The sequence below is a fragment of the Lycium ferocissimum genome, chromosome 5 (genome assembly GCF_029784015.1).
Source record: "Lycium ferocissimum isolate CSIRO_LF1 chromosome 5, AGI_CSIRO_Lferr_CH_V1, whole genome shotgun sequence".
Taxonomy (NCBI): Eukaryota; Viridiplantae; Streptophyta; class Magnoliopsida; order Solanales; family Solanaceae; genus Lycium; species Lycium ferocissimum.
In genome coordinates, this window is record NC_081346.1 from 2,840,562 (window position 1) to 2,862,669 (window position 22,108).

Genomic DNA, 22,108 nt, shown 5'->3' on the forward strand with positions numbered 1-22,108 from the left:
AATTCACGGACTGTGATACGTTTGGGGTTTTGATCTTTTTGCGTGGATCCAAACAAGACATGTGGCACAATGGGTATCGTTTTAGAGATGTTCAACTCCACTCGAGTGGTGACACATTTCATAGGCTGGATAAGCCTATCCTCTTGAATTTGTGAAATTTTGTTATAGCCCTCGTTGATATTTTTAGCTTGGACATAAAAAATTTATACAAATTATAATAAATAGTAGATATAAATTCATAAGTTTTAAAATATAACTAGTTCAAACTAAAAGTTTTAAGATTGAACCCATAGAGTTTAAATTCTGGATCCGCCTCTATTAAGAAGTGTTTTCTAATTTATCAAATGCCTTGAAATTGAAGTTGTTCTTTAGTGATTTCTTGATTATATAAAACTTTGCTCATTTAAATAAGGTTAAAATTGTAAGAAAAAAATTAGTGCCTTTTTTATTTTGTGAAACACCATTTATTTTAAAATAAAATGAAAAGATAAAAACACCTCTTATTATGTAATGGAGAAAGTATTTGAGTAAAGTTTTTTCTTCTTCTTCTTCTTAATTAATGATCGGATATAGCGGAAAAAGATTTCACATATACTAGTAGTTAATCGAGAATAGATAATGCCTAACTAGATATATATTTGTGTTTTGACTGTTTGGTAGGACGGAATTTAACTTTTGGAAAATGATTTCTGTCTTTCATGAAATTTTCTTTCTATATAGTAATTGTTTTCTCATGTTTAGCTAGTGAGAAAAATATTTTAAGTTTCCTTGCACCAAGCCATTTTCAGGTGACCTTCCATCAGTTTGTTCTGTATATTTATGTTATGTGGTGCAAAATATACTTATACCATCAGTTCACTTAAAATGTAATTACAAATCTTTTTAAGGGGAAAGGTGCAAATATATCCCTCAATTTTGCTATTAGAGCAAATATACCCCTCGTTTAAAAAGTGATACATATATACCCCTGCTGTTACACGAATGGTACAAATATACCACTGTCGTTGCACAAATGGTGCAAAGATACCATTTTTATTGACAATTTTAAAAAAAAAATCATTTAGCTTATTTTAATATTAAGAAAATGTCACGTGGCTTAAGAAAATAAGTCTACCCATTATTTTTTAGTAGACTTATTTCCTTAAAGCAACGAGGCAATTCTTTTCTCGTGGGGTTATTTGATTTGTTTACAAAAAGTATCGCCTTGGCTTAAAAAAAAATAAGTTTAATATTTTTTTTTTTTAAAGGAACCAAACCTGACCAACCAAAAAAAATACCAAGTGGCTTTTAAAAAAATAAGTCTACTGAAAAAAATGCGTAGACTTATTTTTTAAAAGTTATGAGGCATTTTTTAATTAAAAACAAGCTAAATGATTTTTTTTTTTAAATTTGTCAGCGAAAAGGGTATATTTGCATCATTTGTGTAACTGTACGGGTATATATTCACCACTTTTTTTTTAATAACGGGTATATTTGCTCTAAATCGCAAAGTTGAGGTGTATATTTGCACCCTTTCCCTCTTTTTAACAAGGATTGACTGATAACCTAAAATAAATGATAAGTAATTTGTTATAACAAATTAAATTACACTAATGATTAATGCACATAAATTAAGTCCTTGTCTAATTCTGTAGGACTGTAAGTATTCTCTAACACATATGCAATGCAGTTTCTTAATTTAATACTACTAAAATGACATGTGCTGATGCAACTTAAAACGGTAACGGAAAATTCAGATATTGGCTTTGGAATATGAGGTTCCATGTTACAGCATAGAGATAACTATATCAGTTCTGTTTTTTTTCGTTGATGCAACAAAATTTCCTAATTACCCAGTAATGAACTTCTTAAGTAGCAGCTGATCATTGTTCTAATAGATTTGAGAAACAAAAATATATTATCCTTGTAGGATTGGAAAACCTTTCTCATATATGTTTGGGACTACTTGAGATCTATATACTTCTTCTCTTTCATTGTGGAAAACTCTCGTGTTATTTTTCTTCTTTATTTACTTTGTGGGTGATTGTGTGTTAGTGACGACTAAATGGCCCAAGTGATTTCCTCATCTCTTGTTGTGATGTCAATAATCATGATACTATTGCTACTTTAATTTTATCTTCCATCACCAGCCTCTCGACCGCCAGAAAATTACTACTCGTATCACCTATTATTGCTCCTTCAACTCCTTTAACTAAAGACCCGAGAAAAGAGGTGCTTACGGTGACGCTTTTGGAGAATAGTATTGCTCTTTCTAAGATAAGTGAAGATGGGTCTCCTTCAATTACCACTTCAGGTTCCCAGCAACATGGTGACCACTCAAGCAAATTCAGTTGGATTTCTGACGATATACTTGATATTATTGGTATTGCAGCCTCGATTTTCCTTCTGTTGGTTGTTTGCGGTGTCGTACGACTAAAAAATAAATCATGTCAGGTTACGAAATAGTATAGTAGTAGTTATATTTTTTAAATTATGGTAAGAGAATTATTTGATTATCCAATTAGTACTACTATGTATGTATTGGTAGTATTAGGTATTATTTTTTATACAAGATTCATGTAAGATAACAAGAGTTTATTGTTTTAATGGACCTCAGTTTGCTTTTAAGTTGTTACTAATTCTAATTGGCGCATATGGGAACCAATGTCTGCTGGAAATTTTACTTATCCAAAAGCATGAGAATACATCCTTGAAAGAATATCATAGTTGGTTTTTCCCCTTTTCACGTATATGAAGTTGGATATTAGGTGATTGTTACACGAACAACCCAAATCACAAACTGAAAAAGAAAACAAATTAATTAGTCGTAATTGAAATTGAAGAAAAGGGAAGATCACAAATCACGATATATCTGGGGTTGATTTATCATATGGTCACTCAACTAATAGTTATTATCCCATAAAGTATCTTTCTTCTTGATTTCAATTTCTTCAACATAAAAATTGATTTTCTGCGATAATAACTATTAATTGAGTAACAAAAACGGTTGTCGAATTTGCGGTTTGTCGAAGGATGTCTTTCATTGGCTTTGTCGAACGAGATGCGTGTTAAAATTTGGTAAGAGGTTTACATGCTATAATGGAAATTCAGGAACTCCAGAACTCCAGTTCAACAAGCATTGTAGAGTAGTCGTCAATTTGGTCCATCAACATACCGCGAAGGACAACTGTTTTGGGATAAAACATTTATCTTTTGCAGAAATAAAAATCAAAGAAAGCAGGAATTTAAAACTTTTATACAGTTAGTAAAAAAAAAAAAAAAACTTCATGGATCAATGCCTATTCTGAAACCAAAAACTTACACTTCGCTTTAATTTGATTTTGTTAACAAAATTGTCAAGTTAGAGACCATGCGTTTGACTTAGCTATATATATATATATATATATATATATATATATGCGTATTTTGGATAAAAAAACAAGTGTTAAAAAAAAAGTTAAAATGTACAGTTAAACACTTTTTTCTTCGTAAAATGACTTAAACCCTCAATATTGTTTACACTAAGGACATGATTATTACGAGGTTCTAAATTCACAATAGATTCAAATACCAAGTAATTTATGTGTCAAAAAATATAAAATAATCTCTGTGTCAATTTATTTTAACTTGTTCTTCTTCTTTCTTTCTTTTTTTTTTTTCCGTTCTTTTTTAAAAGCTAACGCACCCGTTGTTTGTACAAATATGAAAATTTAGGTATAATATTTTCACGTTAGTCGATGTTTCTTCTGCATTTTCATATGACTGTGCGTTGAATTATAAGAAGTACAAAAAAAAAAAAGAGTTCTACTGTAGAATCTTTGCCTTCTTATTTTTAGTTTCTTTTATTAATACTTGGCTCCTTCGGCATAAATTTTATTTTATGCCTCACAAGTGTGACAAATGTAAGATTTAGGTCCACCAATTTGTGAGATAAAAGAGTTTGGTTATTGGAATCTGTTAATCATGTCTTAGAAAATTTTTTCCTTGTATATTTAGGAAATTCATACTCCTATAGGTTTAGGAAACTCCCAGTTCTAATCAGCGAACAACTTTGTGATCTATGGTAATGTGTATTACTTATTACAGATATCCTGAAATTATTAAATATATTAATTAGATTCATTCTTTAGCTTGTAATTCAATTTCTTTTAGCCACTTCAAGTTGGCCATGTTTACGTAATTACGTTATGATCGAAAGAACAAACGGACTTTGAACGGCCATAAAGAGAGAAATCTACCAAAGGGGATCCAAACTAAGGTGGTTCTGTCATTGGACTTGCATCAACCAGCAGTTCAGTTGACCAAACCCTGTTAAAGTGAGGACTTGCTTTATTTTAGAGCTCTGCTCATTCTCTGAGATTCCTTATTCGATTACTTTTATTAATTGTGAGGTTGGTCAGAAGGCTATGCATGCAGAAAGGTCCAGCAAGGCTATGCATGCAGAAAGGTCCAGCAAGGCTCTTACATGTAGCCATCAACAGGAAATATTTATAAGACTTGCATTAACTACAGTTCAGTACTGCACTGTTAATTCAGTAACTTGAATTGCTGAGTAAACTGAAACTACTGTGAGATACAAACAGATGAAAAAGACTAAACAGAACACATCTATTCAAAGATAAAGTGAAAGTCGACATAAACAAAGATTTCGTCTTTTTTCTTTTTTATCACATTTGGATACAGAAAGAAAACTTAAAAGCTTTGTCCTACAAGCTAGTACTACACATGTCAGTTGTAGTTTATTGATTGTTGAAACTCTGGTGACAAGACGAGCGTGATATACAACTTGTTCAATTATTCACAAACCTGCAGTCCTTACGAATTTCTCCTTGTTTTCCCAATAAAACTTTATGGTTCGAGAGTTTTAAGAATCCTGATGTAAAGCTTCTAAAAAACTGCTTTTGATCGCTTGCAAATCTGAGGACATGAGGCTTTGTTCTTTGATCTCTCGAAATATCAGAATCAATCTTGAGTAGTCCTCTTCCATTAAGGATATCAGTGAAATAGCGATTATCAAACGCAAAAGTAGTTAAATCATTTGTTTCGAAAGTGATATTAGACAAAAAAGGATTGCTGCAAATCATAAGTAAAGTAAGTTTGAATCCGGCTGACAATGTAGGATCCCCTGGAGGCTGCAACCTCCTCTCAAAGTTCCGACAATGTCCTATGCCTAGAGTGTGTGCCCCTGCATCAGAATTGCTCCATATAACTAAAATTTCGGTCTATGTATTTGACTGAACACGGAATTTAAGAAGGAAATAAGGACTTTTAGCATGTAACAAAAGTACTCTTAGAACATATGGTATTACTGTGACGTTTTTATGCCCAATATAGAAATGTGTAAATTTTTCCGAAACAGGATAAAAAGAAAGAAGTGTCGTATAAAATGAAGCAGAGAAAGCAGATTGTTTACCAATAAGGGCTACTCCTTCTTGGAGAGTGATGTTCTTCTCCTGGAAAATTTCAATGAATTTATCTACAGAAATGTCTGCAGGTGGAAGCTCTTTGTCAGCTCTCTCCTTGCTTGCCAATGTACCGTCTTTTCGTCCAGTAAAAACATCTATAAAGGGTCCTCCTGACTGAAAACAAAGCTTCATTGTGAACTAACACAAAATTAAGCACAACAGCATGGCCAAATTAGTGATGCTAAGCACTCACTCGTATTATAGCAACTTTTAGCTCCATCGATAAATCTCATTTTAAAAACAAAGAAACAAGAAAAGATAGCCAATATATATACCAGATGTACAGCATCACGTGCTGCTAACTGAATAATATCAGAACAAGAAACTGTTTGAGGACAAATTCTCTCCAAAGAACTCTTTATTCCATTGATTATGTGGAGTTTGCGCAATCCAAAGTTCATTTCTGATTCTGTTTCAGTCATCAAACCATTTGAAAAACTTAAAAGTACTGAAGCATCACAACCCTGCCCAAAAAAAAGGCATCAACAAAATACAGGGGTAAAAACAACTTAGCATCATAAAGCTATTCATATTTTTCTATAACTGAAATATATATGTCTTAGACAAAAGTATGTTCTGATAGAAATTTCAGAAGCTTTCATTTTCCCTTGTGGAGCGTCAATAGAATCGTCAATAGAACGTTACACACAGGTATGACGGTTCCAAATTATGCTACTAATTCATAGTGGTCAAATTCAGAACTGTGCTGCTAGTTGACGGAGGTGGCTTCAAACTCTTGAGATGTGATTATCCACAGATTAGCTCTGTTCCAATTTATGTGACACATTTTCTTTTTTAGTCTGTCCCAAAAAGAACATACCTTTCTATGTTTAGGCAAATTAACTTTCAAAATTCTTAGCTTTACACTTAATGAGATGATTTATAGCCGCACAAATGCGACTTCTTTTAGACCACAAATTTTAAAAATCTATTGTTGTTTCTTAAATTCTGTGCCTGGTCAAAACATGCCACATAAATTGATGATGAGTTGCTAATTGCTAAAGAGGGAAATGAGAGAAGTACATCTACTTGGCAGTCATGGAAAGCAAGTCTTAGAAGGGCTGCAGCTGTAGTAGGATCTATCAGCGTACTCCTACTCACTTCATCTTTCACAAATTGTTCTGCATTTGGACAACTGTTCCTATAAAAATTAAGCTCAAGTCCTGGAATTTTTTCTTCTTCATGATCCCCTACAATAACTGAAAATAAACAACAAAGAAAAACAAGAACCGAAATCCCCTTTAAACCTGTCATCTTCAACAACAATTCTCTTATACTTAAAACAATAGAAGAATGAAAGTGACTAGTGTGTAATAGAATGTAGAAAAGAATTTGTAGTTCTATAAATAACAGTAAATTCTTTAGGAATTTTAAGATAAGTGTCAAAAGGCATGCATGCTATAGTTTGTGCTTTTACCACCTGGACTGATGAAGTAACTGATTTTGACTTGTTATTAAGGTTAGTGCAATTAAGGCTTTTTAGAGATACGGGTCACATTTATATTAAGGAGATGCGTTACAAAGGTATATGGAGGCAGGAAGGTAGTTGCTCAATTACACATCTTGTATTTAGCAAAGCTGCCAAAAATATTCACAAGTTCTAAACGTGCGGTTGTAGATGATGAGTGATGACGGATGCCAAAAATATCCATAACTCAGGTGCCTCGTGTAAAATGGCCTAAAATGATTTTTCCGACGAGATTTTTATGTTTTTCGGGCAGGTTAGTATTTGGGTCGGGTAAGTCAGAAAACCAGATGAGTGGATTTGTCTAATTGGGGTAAGAGTTTAAAATTGAACGAGTAATAAAATCTCACGTGGATTTTTCTTTTTTAACTCTGTGTTAACTGTTAAGCAATAAAGGTAATCAGGGAGATCTCTTCAGCAAAATAGGTTGATGAAGAATATATTTAACCTTTTTCGATAGTCCATGTGTGTGTATGTTTGGCCCTTTCCATTTTTCTTACATACCAAAAGAATTCAACAAGTTGCATTGGTCGTGTTAAATGCCTCAACTAGACCATCTATAGGACCGACTCCGTATGCTCTCTACATTAATAAGCTTATATATTTTTTTTATACATCAGAAAATACTAAAAACAATAATTAAAACTGTTCGTAAGCTTCATTGCTTAAATCAGCAAGGAACAAAAAGTCCATGTCTTTAATTGTGTCTGCCCAAACTAGCAGCTCCTCTTCATGTTTATGACCTTAATTTGCCAAGAAATCCGCACAACTGCTTGCCTCTCTCCATATGCTTATAATATTTGCTTTGGTGGTCTCTAGCAAGTATCTGCAATCTTTAATAAGCTTATAATTTCCACTTAAATAGACTTCTAAGTTCTAATACAACATAAGATCCATCACATTTGAAATTAAACTTGGTTCTAGGAAATTCATTCGTTTAAATATAACAAAAACCAAAACAAATTATCTTATATCAAGAAAATTTAAAACCAAATATATATATATATATATATATATATATATATATATATATATATATATATATATATATATATATATATAAAATTTCATTTTTGTTCTATTTACACAGTACTTATAATTTTTGAATAAACGAATTTAATTCGAACCCTTTTCCTCAGCTTAGCTTCATCCTTGGATTTGTCTTTCATTTACAATCCTTGGATGTATGCTCTAAGCATGCAAATGTAGATGATGAGTGATGACGGATGCATTAGTGGAGCCAGGAATTTGTACAATAGCATTTAAGAAAATAATAGATTGTGTACATAGTTGAAATTTGAATCTATAATATAAATCACTTTTGAACACCCTTTGCGGTCACTATAATTTTTCTTATACACCAAAAGAATTCAACGAGTTGCATAGGTCGTGTTGAATGCCTCAACTAGACCATTGATAGGACGACACCTGTCTTCTACATCAACAAGCTTATAGTCACCACTTGAATAGACTTCTAATACAACATAATATCCATCACACTTGGAACTAAACTTGGCTTTACGAAATTCAACAATTTAAATATAACAAAACAAAACAAAACAAAAAAAAAAGTTATCGCATATAAGAAAATTCAATAGTTCAAATATAACCAAAAAAAAAAAAAAAAAAAAAATCTTATACGAAGGAATTCAACAGTTCAAAGATAACAAAACAAATTCATTTTTGTTTTATTTACAATATAAAATTTTAACAAAAGCATTCAATTGAAACTCCGTCCTCAAGTGGCTTCGTAATTTGTCCCTGGATTTCTATTTTATTTTTAATTTTAATCTATTTAGTTACGAATATTACCCATAATGTTTGATCTTATAATGTAAGGGATGTCTCCAAAATTGAATCAATATTATAGGGGTGTCAAATGTAATTAACCTAAAAAATTTAAAAAGAATAAGAAAACAAGAAAGAGATAACATAAGAAGGGTATCCTCCTGCAATCCCTCATATCTTTGTGTTGATGTTATCCAAACACAAAGCTTCTCTTCACCAATGTCTCTAACATCTCCTCTCCTTCAACTTCCTCTTTCCCAATTCAAATCCCTCACCATTTCCACCCCTTTCCTCAATGGAAACTCCTCTTCTCTTTCTCGTCTCTCAAAACCCACCATCACTTCACCAAACCCATCAACTCCCTTAACTTTCTTGCCACCAATTCGGGCCATGAGATCACTGCAGGGTCGGGTCGTTTGCTCCACAAATGACAAAACTGTTTCTGTTGAAGTTACTCGTCTTGCTCCTCATCCCAAGTATAAGCGTAGAGTTAGGAAGAAGAAGAAGTACCAAGCACATGACCCTTTGAATCAGTTTCAAGTTGGGGATTATGTTCAGCTTGAAAGTAGTGCACCTATTAGCAAGACTAAGGCTTTTATTGCTGTACCTGTGCCTCCAAGAAACCAGCCTAAGGTTAAGGAGGAAGAGAATAATCAAGAACTTGGGCTTCCACTTGAATCTCTGCAACAGAGTTAAAGTGAGAGCTTTCTTGGACACTTTTAAATTAATCTTGTATTCAGTTTCTTTTTTTTGTCTGTTGGGTTATTGTTGTGATTTAATGATAATGGTGTATTTTTATTGAGTGATTTTTAGCCTTCAATTATGATTTCTGCTTTTGTAGTAGTACGGTAATTGATCTCTTTGTCTTTGAACCTGAATGTACGCATTGATAAGACCCGACCCGGAATTGAACCGTATTGTAGTAAGCTTTCACTTGCAAAATTGTTGGGGTTGATACTTTGCTATTGATGTAGCTGAAGTGCTTTTTACGAGTTTCAAATTACAGTCGTGAATCTGCAAAGTCAAAAACTTTGAATAACTAATGTACTTTAATGGATTATTTTAGATGATGAGTTTATTGTCTTTCAATTCTGATTGATGCTTTTGTAGTAATAGCTAATTTTATCTCTTTATCTGTGAACCCGACTTGATAAGACCCGACCCACAATTGAACCGTATTTTAGTAAGTCTTCACTTTCAAAATTGATGGGGCTGATACTTCAACATTGATGTGGATGAAGTGTTTTTTGTGAATTTCCAAATAACAGAGCTCATTAATCTGCAAAGTCAAAAACTTTAAATTAGTTTCACTTGGGAATATAGTATTTTGCTTCTTCCTTGTACTGGCAGTGTAGTGGAGTTCTAACTCAATAATTAGATGCATACTTCTTGTGATTCGTGTAGAATGATGAACATGATAGATTGAGGAAATGAGTGTTTTTATGGTGGTGTAAGAATTTCAAAACTTTTGATGGCCATCTACTAATCTAATTCTAGTTATAACAGAGTTCAACTTAGATCTGTTGTCTTGCAGTGTCATTTTTGCTTTTGTATTGGTTGGGGTTGTGCAAATGTACAACCAATGAATTATTTGACCAACCTTGTTAACATCTATGTCCTGCCACTAACAGATGGTATTAGTGACGATATTCTGAAAATGTGCTTCTGAAGGTTACTTTCGCCTTTGTTATTTCCCTGACTGTAGGATTGAAACATATGAAACCCAATATGTATAATCTGTGGAAACTCAGAACGACGCTTAGAAAATTATCAAATCTTTGAGATTTTCTCCTTGCAATTGGGAAATAATATTCATGGATTAGGTTTCCCTTTGTCTTGGAGGAGAGGTTGGCATTGTAAAAGTGTCTTTGTTGCCAAAGAAAACTGCATAGACATGTTTTACTTGAATAGAAGGATAAGTCTGCTATTATTAGAGGCAAGACGATCTAGGAAACATTTTCTTATAGTGATTGCTTTACATATATTAGGATATTTTGATCAACTTTTTGCTCTACCGCTGGCAAGAAGCTTCGCCACTTTAGCTAGATCTTTTATCAGATTCATATCCATAAATGCTATTCATCTTTGTGCCTGTGAGAGAGAATTTATTTTCCCAATTTATTTTCCCTTTGCATCGTCAATACCTTAGCAACAGGTGAAATAGGAAGCTCATCAATGGGCATATCATCATTTATCTCTCATATTCTGGACCTGGATAATAAAGCATGCATAATAATCACAATCTGCATATTATTTAAGAGGAAACAGACCTATCAATGAAGCTAGCTTACCCCTTGTGTACTTACTATCTTCTCAAAAAAAAATTTGATATGCCTGAGACTTATTGGAAAGCCCTGAACTCCAATGATGAAAGAAAAAAAATTCCCTTAAGAATGCACCTCAAAAATCCTGTTTTGGGCCCAGTTTCAGAGTGCGAACCAGGGAATCCATATTTTGAATTACATTGATGTTTAAAAATGGGTAAATCGATGCCTTGTTGTTGAGCTTGTAGCTTCACTGCCTGATTTAGTGTAAAAGTTGTTTGTTTATTAGTTGGTTGACGTTTTAGTACTTTCTAAATATACTTTATTTTGGCAAAATGCTGTAGGTGCCCTTCATTTCTTATGTGTCCAGTTTACTTTAATTTGGCTGATTCTAAGCCATTACTAAAAAGAAGAAAAAATATACATGTTAATTTTTAAATTCACTGCACAGAGAACATAAAGCACAAAGAAAAGGAAAGAAAATTACACATGAATCGACGAAAATTCTTATAGTATGTAAATTTTTGTGTTTGAACAAGTTTCCTTTACTATCTGGATGGGCGGGGAATTACAATAACGGGGAAGAACCCACTGTCTCTGAATCCTTTTCATCAGTCTATTCAAATGAAAAGGTTAAAGGAGAAGAACTATATTATCTGTATAATGAAATTAGCATCTTTCTATCTCACCTACAAGAATTAGTATCCATTGTCACATTGGAAACTTGTCTTGATCTTGTGCAATGTACACGATAAAAGGTTGTTGATGGATTCAACAAATTCCTTAGAAAGTTTTGCTGTTGGAGAATTGCTAGCTAGAATTTGAAAGGCGACTGTTAGCAAGGATCCTCCTTCTGAACTTCTGTCCTCTGGTCTAGAAGTGATAAAAAAAGGCCTAGACTCTAGGCCATCAGAGAGGATTGAGAAACCCGAAGGTAACACAGCAATATTGCTCGAGTCACAGCCTGTTATAACAGATTGCATGCCTGCTATGTCGACTGGGGCATAGACAACTGCAGATTCATAAGCATTGGTGCTAGTATCTTGGAGGATCCACATGTTGTTTTCTCTTAATTTCACTGCCTGATTAGTAGAGTTCATAGAGCCAAATTTCCAATTAGAAGAAGGGAAAAGGAAGATGGAGATATATAGACCAAATATAAACTTCGCTGAGAGGTACTCACTTGGATTGAGACTGCATTTCCTTTGTCTTGACCTTTGGCTAAATTTGCTATGGATTGCACGGGAGCTCCATTTGACATGATATCCCACTTAGATAAAAGGGAAAATGACTTAATAATACTACTTAAGACTCTATATTACAAAACATAAAGATATTTTTTCTTATTTACAAAACATACCAATAAAATTACAAAGTATACCAAATAGAATACCATTTGGACTTAATGAGATACCCACGATTTTGGGCATTTTTAAGGAAAAGAATACGATTTTAAATGTTAACTTAATTATAGGATAATTTACCAATCAACTTCTTCTCCTTTTTTTAAAGATTCTCTCTCTCTCTCTCTCTCTCTCTCTCCCTCCCTCTCATAATATAACCATTTCTAATATTACTAAAATTCATCTTCTCTCATAATATAAATTTTCAAACTAATATTACAATTTTTTTTATTACCGACATGTGTGTTAATTGTATATAAAAATTGATTTGTATCATTTTGAGATATGTGCGATCATTGTGTGTTTGAAATGAAATGTGTATGGAACCTCGCTATATAATCATTTTTTAGATATAAATGTTGAAAAAACTATATATATGAATGAAATGTGTATATACATTATATCTATCATTTTTTAGATATATATGGTATAGTGTGTATGGAATGCGAATAAATTTGATATAAATTAATCTAAAAATGTTGAAAATTATACGGTGTGTGAACTTTGGAATACGATTTGTCAATTACAAATTTATTATCAATCAAAAAAACTTAATCAATTTATATATACATTCTCATAATCTATACATACTTTGATTAGATTTGTACAATTTATATGTACATATATATATATAATCAAAATATACATACAACTTTTATACATATTTCATACATAAAAATTATAATGAATTTATACATTTATACATATTGCATACAAAAATTTACACAAATTTATTTTCTGGTGTGTGAACTTTGTATGGAATCTGATTTGTATCAATTACAAATTTATTATACATATTTTCTCAAAATTTATACATACTTTGATTAAATTTTATACAATTTATATGCACTTTATCATAATCAACATACACATAATTTTAATACATATTTCATATACAAAAATTATAACAAATTTATATAGTATATAAAAATTATACATATATATATATATATATATATAATATATATATATATATATATATATATATATATATATGTATATAAAAACTATCGATTAGTATTGACTTTTTGAATAAAAGTTGAAGAAAATTAGAGAATAATATCTCTTAATTTTGAATGGGGAGATAAAAGTGGATGAAATAAGGGAGCATGAAGAAAATCAGGTAACAACATATTTTAATTTTGATTGGAGAGAGAAAATTGGATTAAATAATGAAAGCAATCTCCTTACCTTATTTAATGTGTTTTATTTAGTTCTTTTTAATTTACCTGATTTGTATAGATTTTGTAACAAATCTATTGATATATTTTGTAAACTGAAAAGTATCGTTATATTCCGTAAATATAACCTCTTAGTATGTACATAAATGTTTTTTGCCCTAGATAAAAGGCATTAAAAATGTCAAAATCTCAGTTAACTCCCTTTTTTTCTAACAAAAAAAGATAAAATAAAATATCCTCTAATAGAAGTACTTAATTTGACCCGTTATACTTTCGGACTTTCATACATCCCTTAGCAAATCGTTTCGCATTTGTCTTTAATTCGAACAGAGCTTCAACTAAAAGTAATGAAAGGTAACTTAAACTACAGTAAAAAGAAGAGGTGTAAATTTGGACACTTTTTTCGAATTATTTGGACGTGGAATTCACTTACTCTACACTGGAGCTTCCTCAATAAAAGGGCAGGGCAAATGCGAGACGATTTGTTAATGTTAAGATATTAAGGGTTGGTAGATTCAAGATAGTTTGTATAGTTGAGAAGTAAATTTGGACGTGAATATATATGGAATATTGTATGGTTGAACTCACTAACCTCATGTCGACGGTTTTCATCTTTCAAGAAATCAAATAGTATGTTGCGACAAACTGGCAACCAAATGGATGAAACCGCAGAGAGAATCACACCTAGGGGTTCACCAGGATCTGTTAAGTTCTTCCTAGAGGCCACCCTAATATCCTCTTGGCCAGTTTTGCTTGGGACCTTGTTCCATGTATTATAACTAGAAGCTCCAACCATGCGGTAGAAACTCCAAGTCATTCTTTGTGCCAATGTCAGTATACTTTTTCTACCAGCAAGTGTCGCAACACCTGATATTCGTTTACGTATATAGTTTTCAAATCAATTTGTATTTTATCATATTAATCGATCATGTAACACACGAAGTGATAATTTATTACCAGTTGTGTCCCTGGTGGGAATGTTGGTGGCCATGAAGAAGAGGAGGCGCTCACATTGCTCCTGGAGAGTAGCCATCCAGCGTCTTGCTCCAAAAGCTTGACCACTGTTGACAATAACACGGTACAGAGAGTCAACTATGCTTTTTTGGCACTCCAAATGTTCCACCCACGTTACCTGAACAAGAGAGCAATTAGCTTTAGAGTTTAATCATTTTTATCACTACCGTATAAAAGATAACTGTTTGTAATAGGTGGGATTATTAACTTGAAAAATAAGAATCTTTAGACTGTTGGTGTATATAAGTTAAATTCTTGTATAAATATATGTAGCACAGCTCCACTCGTCTTCTTATTTTTAGTTTTTGGCTATTTCCTATAAAATTCTACTTGCCAATTTGTCAATCATAAAACTTAACTCCCTCTTTTTGGACTGATGAAAAAAATAAAAGAGTGTAATTAGAACAGATAAAATATTAAAATCTCCCACTTTCTTTTTATTACGTGGATTACGTGTGGTTTTCAGTATCTCTTTAAATTAGCATGCCCAAAATTTGTTGCTAGAAGTTTACAAAAATGTTCGACAAAAATTCGGCAATACTTAGGACGTAAGACCCTATAGCGTTATGTGCAGAAAATCTAGCATATACTGTCAAACACCAATTGCAATGATTACTGATCAGCTCTGAAAACAAGGAGATGCCACTGCGAGCCCTCCTGGTATTGTGTAAGTTGTGACATCACCAAATTCATAAAAGCAAAGCTTAATTTCTATAGATAAATTCGTGCAAGACCAACGATAATTAGTTGATTTCCTTTATGTTATTTGGAATTTGCGACACCAATGATTACGGTGGGATTGATAGGATGCCTCTATTCTTAACTAGCCAGAGATATCAATTTTGAGAATAAAAAAAGGTGGAGCACTTACCCTTTTAATGGGTGTTACGCATTACAGATCCGGATTAGTCACAACCCAAAGTTGTAATAGCATAGGCTTGCCACTTTTCAGCCATGTACGTAATTGAAAAATTCACTATCATGGAGTTTGGAAATCCACAGATAAACTTCATGACAATATTTTGGATTTTTATATGTGAGATTGCAAAGTCAACTATCTGACTATTTTTCAACTATGACAGAGAAATGACAGCCTGTGAATTTTATCCAGCCCCAAAAAAGACACTGGATAGTGAGTAGAAAACAAATAATATTTGGAATTTGCGATGAATATCGGAAGTAGCCTGGGGAAGTATGGAGAGTACATGGACAGACCATTCCAGCTAGTACAGTTATGATAAAAAGAAAGAGACACGGTATATAATTAGGGTTACGTACCTTGCAGTGGGCATTGGATTGTTCTTGGAGAATGCAGCCGGAGGGTAATTTTCTGCATTTCACGAGAGAAGTGTCAATGTTGTCCTCAACCTTGTCCACAGAAACGTCCACAATCCCCCACTGTCCTGCACTGATTTGCTTGCAATATCTCACAAAATACACTTCCCTCGTCCCCACTACTGGCGTTAGCATCTGCACCTCTGCAAACATCTGTGTACCCAAAAATGTCATTAAGAACACACTGACAAAATCCTTAATTATCTTCCTTTCACAACGTCCTTTTCTTTTTTTCTTAGTATCATTTTATGGGGTGAGGGGGAGGATGGTAAAAAAAAAAAAAAAAAAAAAAAAAAAAGGTACTACTGTAGTAGTCATTAGCGGAGCGAGTGGGACGGTAGAGCTAGAGTTCATCTAAATTTCTCGAAAAATATATTGTGTATAGACAAATCTCTTATAACGGCATTGTTTGTCAAGATATTTTTTGGTTGCTAGTGAGATTATATATGTTATAGAGAACATATAATATTACGTAATATGAAAATCGATTCTAAAAAACTTTGATTGTTATAATGAAATGTTATGATACAGTATGTTTTGTTCTGAGAGAAGTCTGACGGTATGTAAGGTCAATATTTTTATGGGAGTATATTATGTGTTGAATTTTTTTGACTTCTCAGTGTGTTTTGCTTTATTTATTTTTTGAAATTGCATGGCGAAAATCCTTTCTCCTCACTGCTAGTAGTATGCAGGTTTAAAATCCAAAACAACGGAGGAGGAAAATTAAAAGAAAGAGCAACATGTACAAAAAAGCTAACTTACTAGCTGAACCGCACCATTCCAGTTATTAACACCTTCACCATTACATATCACGTCTACTGTTGCTGCCTTTGAGATCATGGATGGGAACATTTCTTTCCATTGGTTCTGCACCAATAAGACAAAATAAGTTTAACATCAACTATCATTATTTAATTTGGACTTCAAGGTTTACACATTTTGAAACCCTTTTTGTTTTTCTATTTTTATCTATCCTTACCCTAAATGAAGAAGACGTCTATCGTAGATAAAGAATTTAACTTATACACTGAGATGGTGTAAAGAGTTTTAATTAGTAACATACGTTATTGGTGTAAATAATTTTTATATCATCAGGTCATTTTAGTTTCATATGTTGTAGCACCTAATATATCTTATTTTAAGATTTTAAATCTTAAATTTTAACAGAGTTACCTGTAGATATCATTTGGATGATCTAATATTGTAAAATATCATTTACACTAATGGTGTATGAAACTGAAAATCTAGTGCAAAATGTATACTATCTATGTAAATTAACTTAGAGTTTAACAATATACAACGACGTACAGTGTAAATAAATTTTTATATTACCAGGTCATGATTATTACTTATGTAGCAGGTAACACACATTATTTCCAAGATTATAGATCCCAATTTTGATGGATGGTACTTGTAGATATCTTTTTGATGGCATGATATTTTAATTTTTTTAATTCTATCAGTTTATATAAATTAAACGCATTAACTCATTGTAACAGGTCTATCGTAGCATTTAGATAGCCTGATTGAGTGATCGCGCAAAACTTTTTTACAATATCAATATATAAAAATTAAACTCGTCATGAAATAAGTGAAGTGGGAATAGTTGATCTTACCACGTCCATAAAAGTCTGAACAAGTCGGGGGAGCTCCATGAATACTATTCCTGTCTCTCTGGAGGCTTCAATACACATTCTCTTAGGTTTTACGTCTCCAGATTTTTCCATAGGAAACTCTTTCATGTATTCGTCATAATTAAGTATTTCTCTTCCAGTCTCAAAGCTTCTGATCCACAGTGGTTCTCCACTAGTTCCCATCTTTTTAAGTTGTTCCATTGCTTGATTAACAACATGCATAATCCTTGATTTTTCAAGCCCAAAAATGCCGGTGTAAAAATTTAAAGCGCTTCTATTTTCTTCATCATTTCCTCCTGAACATGAGGAGCTGTTCGGTGATGAACCAAGTGGGTATTTTCCCATAGCTGCCCTAAGCTTTTCAACCTGCATATCCAAAATTAGAACCGTAATATTTATACATGTTCGAACTATTGAAATGTGTAACTATCTCTAAAATTTTAAATTTTATATGACATGATCACACAATTTATAAATATGGTATCAAAGCAAGTAAAAGTTTTAAATTCAAATCTAATTGTCACTAGAAAAGTAAAAAAAAATAAGAATATTTGCATGTCTTTAGTATCCAAATAAAAACTTGGGCAAATGTCATGTCTCTGACAATTTTTATGTGATATACATATAATTTTGTTAATTATTTTTAGCATATATTATAAGAAAATTTGACCAATCTTTTATTTGGATTTTTATATCAAGAGTTGCAGCTCAACTATTTTAGAAGACCGTTAAAATAAGTCATCTCAAGGATTTGATGTGAAAAAATATATGATGAACAAAATATAAGAAATAAATATACTTAAGAGAGTAAATCCCTCCTGTACTTTGAGAAAATGGCCAAATTTACCCTTAGGGGTCGTTTGGTAGCTGGTTAGGAGTAAGTTTTTCATTTATTAAAATTCTGCATAAGTAATACCGTGTTTGCTAGCTAGTTATGAGGTGTGTTATTCATGTATAAAATTAGTACGGTGTTTGGTTTATAATTTAGAAACCCGTATAACTAATATATGTATAAGTTATGAGGAAATCTACGTATTATTTTATGCAGGGCAAAATGTGGAATAGCTAATACATGAATAACTAAGCCCTGCATAACTAATACCTACATAAAATAATACATAGATTCCCTCATAACTAATTCATGTATTACTAATACCTGCATAACTCTAACCAACTACCAAACGACCCCTAATTGTTTACCCCTATTCTTGGCTACTTTAGGTCAAGGGTATATTTGAATAAAAGTTTATGATAAATTTGTTCGAGAAGTATAACGAAAGGTGAAATGTTACTATTTTTAAAAGTAAATGAGTAAATTTGATTATTTTCGGATAGTTAAAAATAAGCTAGCTCACTTGAACAAGTTAAATTTTTAGATGAAATGGTAATTGATAACACAATTTAACATAAACATGTCAATCAAATAAAATAAATTGGCTCTTTAAAAATAACGAATTGTGTTGAAATTACCTCAGTTCTAAGTCTGGCATTTTCGATTCGTAATTGTTGTTCTTCAGCAGGAACAACAGGAGCATCATTGCTAGAGCTAGCAAACCCACAATTAGGACAAGAAGGATTCTTTGAGGTCTCCCTTAATCCCTTATTTTCTTCACGAAGTTTTTCAATTTCAGCTTTTAACAATGAGTTTTCATGGCGCTCCTGTATTGCCTGCAAAGATTAATTTCCCATTTTTCAAAATTTACACCAATTATTAAGACCAGGACAACACTTGACTCAGGACAAAAAATACATTTTCCATGGGGTATACGTACGGACTGTGAACATTTATAGTCATATCTAAGAAAGATTCACTGCTGCGATCCTCACTATTCGAGTACTGAATTTTAATAAAAATGTATAATATATATAAAAATTACCTTTATTTGAGTTCGCCGATTTTGAAACCAGAATTTAACTTGCCTTGGATGAAGGCCTAATTGCTTGCTGAGTTGCTGCCTTTGCTTCTCATCTGGATGGGGCGACTCTTTGAATAAGCTGCCAAATAATTTTCATGAGTATTTCTTTTGCAGGAAATAGAAAAGGAGAAACATTCCATAGATACGGAAATTTTGAATTTATAGATTCTGAATTCTAAAAAATGCAGTTATTGAATTCTGTTACACGTATGTATATTAATAAATGTTTTCTTAAATACAAAAATTTGGTCAAAACCATTGGGTTTCGAACCAGTAAGCACAATTGTAGCTCCGCCCTCGCCCATTGGCTGATGCATAATCAGAAATTTAGGATTTTCTATTCTTGAGCTGTATCTGTAAATTTGGAATATATCCGATTTTAAGAGAAAATTTGTTCTCCAACGATGATAAACTCAAAACTACCCTATCATTAATTGATACCATGCACGTTTTAATAGTCATTAATTCATCGCATAGTCCCCTAGTCCATGCAGCTAATTTTTCCAAAGCCTTTATCATTTCTTGTGTTTAATTCTTCCTTCTTTCATTTATACACACTGAATTTTTTTTATTAAGACACAACTGATTCCAACCAACAGCTGATCATTCATTTAATTTGTGTTTGACTGTTAATCTAATTAATATGAGAAAGAAATTGGGAGGAATATTCGTCAGAAATTAGCGATTTTCTAGCGGTGAAAATTAAGACTAAAAAGCTAAAACCAGCGAGAAGAGTTATATAGAAATTTACGCCTCCATTTCTCTGATTTGTTGAGCAGTGTGTCTGTGATATTTCTTTCTTTTCTTCTTCTTGTTACTGTTGTTGGGATCATCTTCGTCTTCGTTGCAAGTATCGTCATGCTCAAAATCATCATCTGAACCACGTGATGATTTCATTGGTTCCGAATTCTCGCTGCTAATCTCCACCGTCGTTTCTTCTCTTGGCCGCCCGCCTTTGCTGGCCGCCAAACTTCCGTCATCAACCTCCTCCGTTGTCTCCATGTTTCCGGCACTACTCCCCGCTCCACCGCCATCTCGGAAAATTCCAGCCTTCAAAAATTCAAAATAAAAAATTAATAAATAAAACAAAATCAGAAAGGAGCTAAGCTAGAGACGCTAAAGAGATTCATCTATCGCTCGAAAATCACACACACTATATATATATATATAAGGTCAATTTCTTTTTATGTATATATAATAAATAATGAATTTCTTCGTGAAAATCCAAGAAAAATTAATCAATAAAACAAATCATAAACAGTAGTCAGGACGGAGTTAGAGAGGCGGAAGAGATTCTATCCGTCACTTGAAAATCACACAAATTTCCTTTTTATCTATATATAATAAATGATGAATTTCTTCGTAAAAATCCAAATAAAAAAATTAATCAAGAAAACAAGTTCGGAAACACATATACTCAACAACGGAGCTAGAGAGGCAGAAGAGATTCATCTGTCGCTTGAAATCACACTACATGTATGAGGTCAATTTTTTTATGGACATAATAAATAAATAATGAATTTCTTCATGAAAATCCAAATAAAAAATTAATCGATAAAAATAATTCAGAAACACACATGTATAAGGTCATCTTTTTTTTATGTATATAGAATAAATAATAAATTTCTTCGCGAAAATCCAAAAAAATTTTTAATAATTCATAAAATAAATTGGCAAACACATGTATAAGGTCATTTTTTTTTATGTATATATAATAAATAATGAATTTCCTCGTGAAAATCCTGCGTCTGCCACTACTGCACGTACTAATTTGATAGAAACAGGATTGAGAAGGAAAAATAAAAGGTTAAATTTATGAATAAAGCAGAAAATAACTCACGAGACTGAGAGAAAGAGCGGGAGAGGGGAAAAAAATCTTTGGTCTCATGAGAAGGAGGATGATTATTCGACATGTCAACAACTCCCATGGCAGTGTTTTTGAGGAATTGGATTATGGTGAAGGAGATAGATTGAGATACATAAATGTAAAATGACTGTTGATTTTTTTTTTCTTTTTCTGTTTGTGAGTTTTTTGAGTGTAGGACTGTATGTGTAATGGAGAAGAAAAGGAGTGAGAGAGAGAGAGAGAGAGAAATATAGTGGGGTCTAAATGAATTAAAGGATATAAAACAAACAAACAAATGAAGGAACTGAGAGGGATGGGGGTGGGGGGTAGAAGGGCTGGGGGCTGGTAGGAGTTGACTGTTAGATACGGTGGAGAGTCATGATTTTGGCCTTCAACTACTCCTAACTTTTTATTAGGTTGAAACTTATGATTTAATTACACTGTGTGTCGACTGGGAGAAATTATTTACGCCACGTAGCTCATAGTTTGAGGTTGTAACCCGGTTTAACCCATATTTGTGCATAAATACCGTTTTTACACTCTTTAGACCCACTTGTGAGATTACACTGGGTTTGTTATTTTTAAATACGTTTTTTTACACTATTATACACTTTCATACAAGGTTGATACATTAAGTATACTGCTCCTTAAGTATAATGTTGTATGATATTGTTTAGTGGGCTACGTGACGTAATATTTTTTGTTGGATTGTATATTTTTGAAAATTTCCCTGGTCTCCGGCATCTCTATTTGAGTCTCATCTAATGTGGATTTGAACTACATAAGACTCATTTAAAAAGAAAATATTTTTTAACAAT

The 22,108-nt window shown here is 32.5% G+C and overlaps 3 protein-coding genes across 3 annotated transcripts; 1 reads left to right on the forward strand and 2 right to left on the reverse strand.

The window, feature by feature from the left end:
* Positions 1 to 4,232: 4,232 nt before the first annotated feature.
* On the reverse strand, positions 4,233 to 7,096 carry LOC132055186 (peroxidase 29-like). Its single transcript, XM_059446893.1, has 6 exons — positions 7,003 to 7,096; positions 6,468 to 6,643; positions 5,720 to 5,908; positions 5,289 to 5,558; positions 4,786 to 5,201; positions 4,233 to 4,287 (listed from the first exon to the last, which is right to left on the reverse strand). The coding sequence occupies exons 1-6, from the start codon at positions 7,094 to 7,096 to the stop codon at positions 4,233 to 4,235; spliced, it is 1,200 nt and encodes a 399-aa protein (XP_059302876.1).
* Positions 7,097 to 8,842: 1,746 nt separating this feature from the next.
* On the forward strand, positions 8,843 to 9,666 carry LOC132055429 (small ribosomal subunit protein uS17c). Its single transcript, XM_059447236.1, has one exon. It carries the CDS (start codon positions 8,917 to 8,919, stop codon positions 9,391 to 9,393), a length of 477 nt encoding a protein of 158 aa, XP_059303219.1. The 5' UTR covers positions 8,843 to 8,916; the 3' UTR covers positions 9,394 to 9,666.
* A 1,785-nt stretch (positions 9,667 to 11,451) lies between these two features.
* LOC132055428 (homeobox-leucine zipper protein GLABRA 2) lies at positions 11,452 to 21,542 on the reverse strand. Its single transcript, XM_059447235.1, is given in 12 exon segments — positions 11,452 to 12,043; positions 12,145 to 12,231; positions 14,138 to 14,412; positions 14,503 to 14,677; positions 15,838 to 16,047; positions 16,657 to 16,761; positions 17,511 to 17,894; positions 18,999 to 19,196; positions 19,406 to 19,523; positions 20,196 to 20,494; positions 21,285 to 21,317; positions 21,319 to 21,542. Coding segments are annotated over 12 exon segments (2,322 nt in total). The 5' UTR covers positions 21,373 to 21,542; the 3' UTR covers positions 11,452 to 11,659.
* Between the last annotated feature and the right edge of the window lie 566 nt (positions 21,543 to 22,108).

Bases quoted from the DNA above. Each gene is read 5' to 3' on its own strand.
- LOC132055186 (XM_059446893.1), bottom strand. From the start codon at position 7,096: ATGGATATTTTTGGCATCCGTCATCACTCATCATCTACAACCGCACGT. The intron at 5,559-5,719 runs GTATATATATTG...CTTTGTTTTCAG, and splicing joins CACGTGATGCTGTACATCTG to TCAGGAGGACCCTTTATAGA. The intron at 5,202-5,288 runs GTAATACCATAT...TCAAATACATAG, and splicing joins TTGGGCATAAAAACGTCACA to ACCGAAATTTTAGTTATATG.
- LOC132055429 (XM_059447236.1), top strand. From the start codon at position 8,917: ATGTCTCTAACATCTCCTCTCCTTCAACTTCCTCTTTCCCAATTCAAA.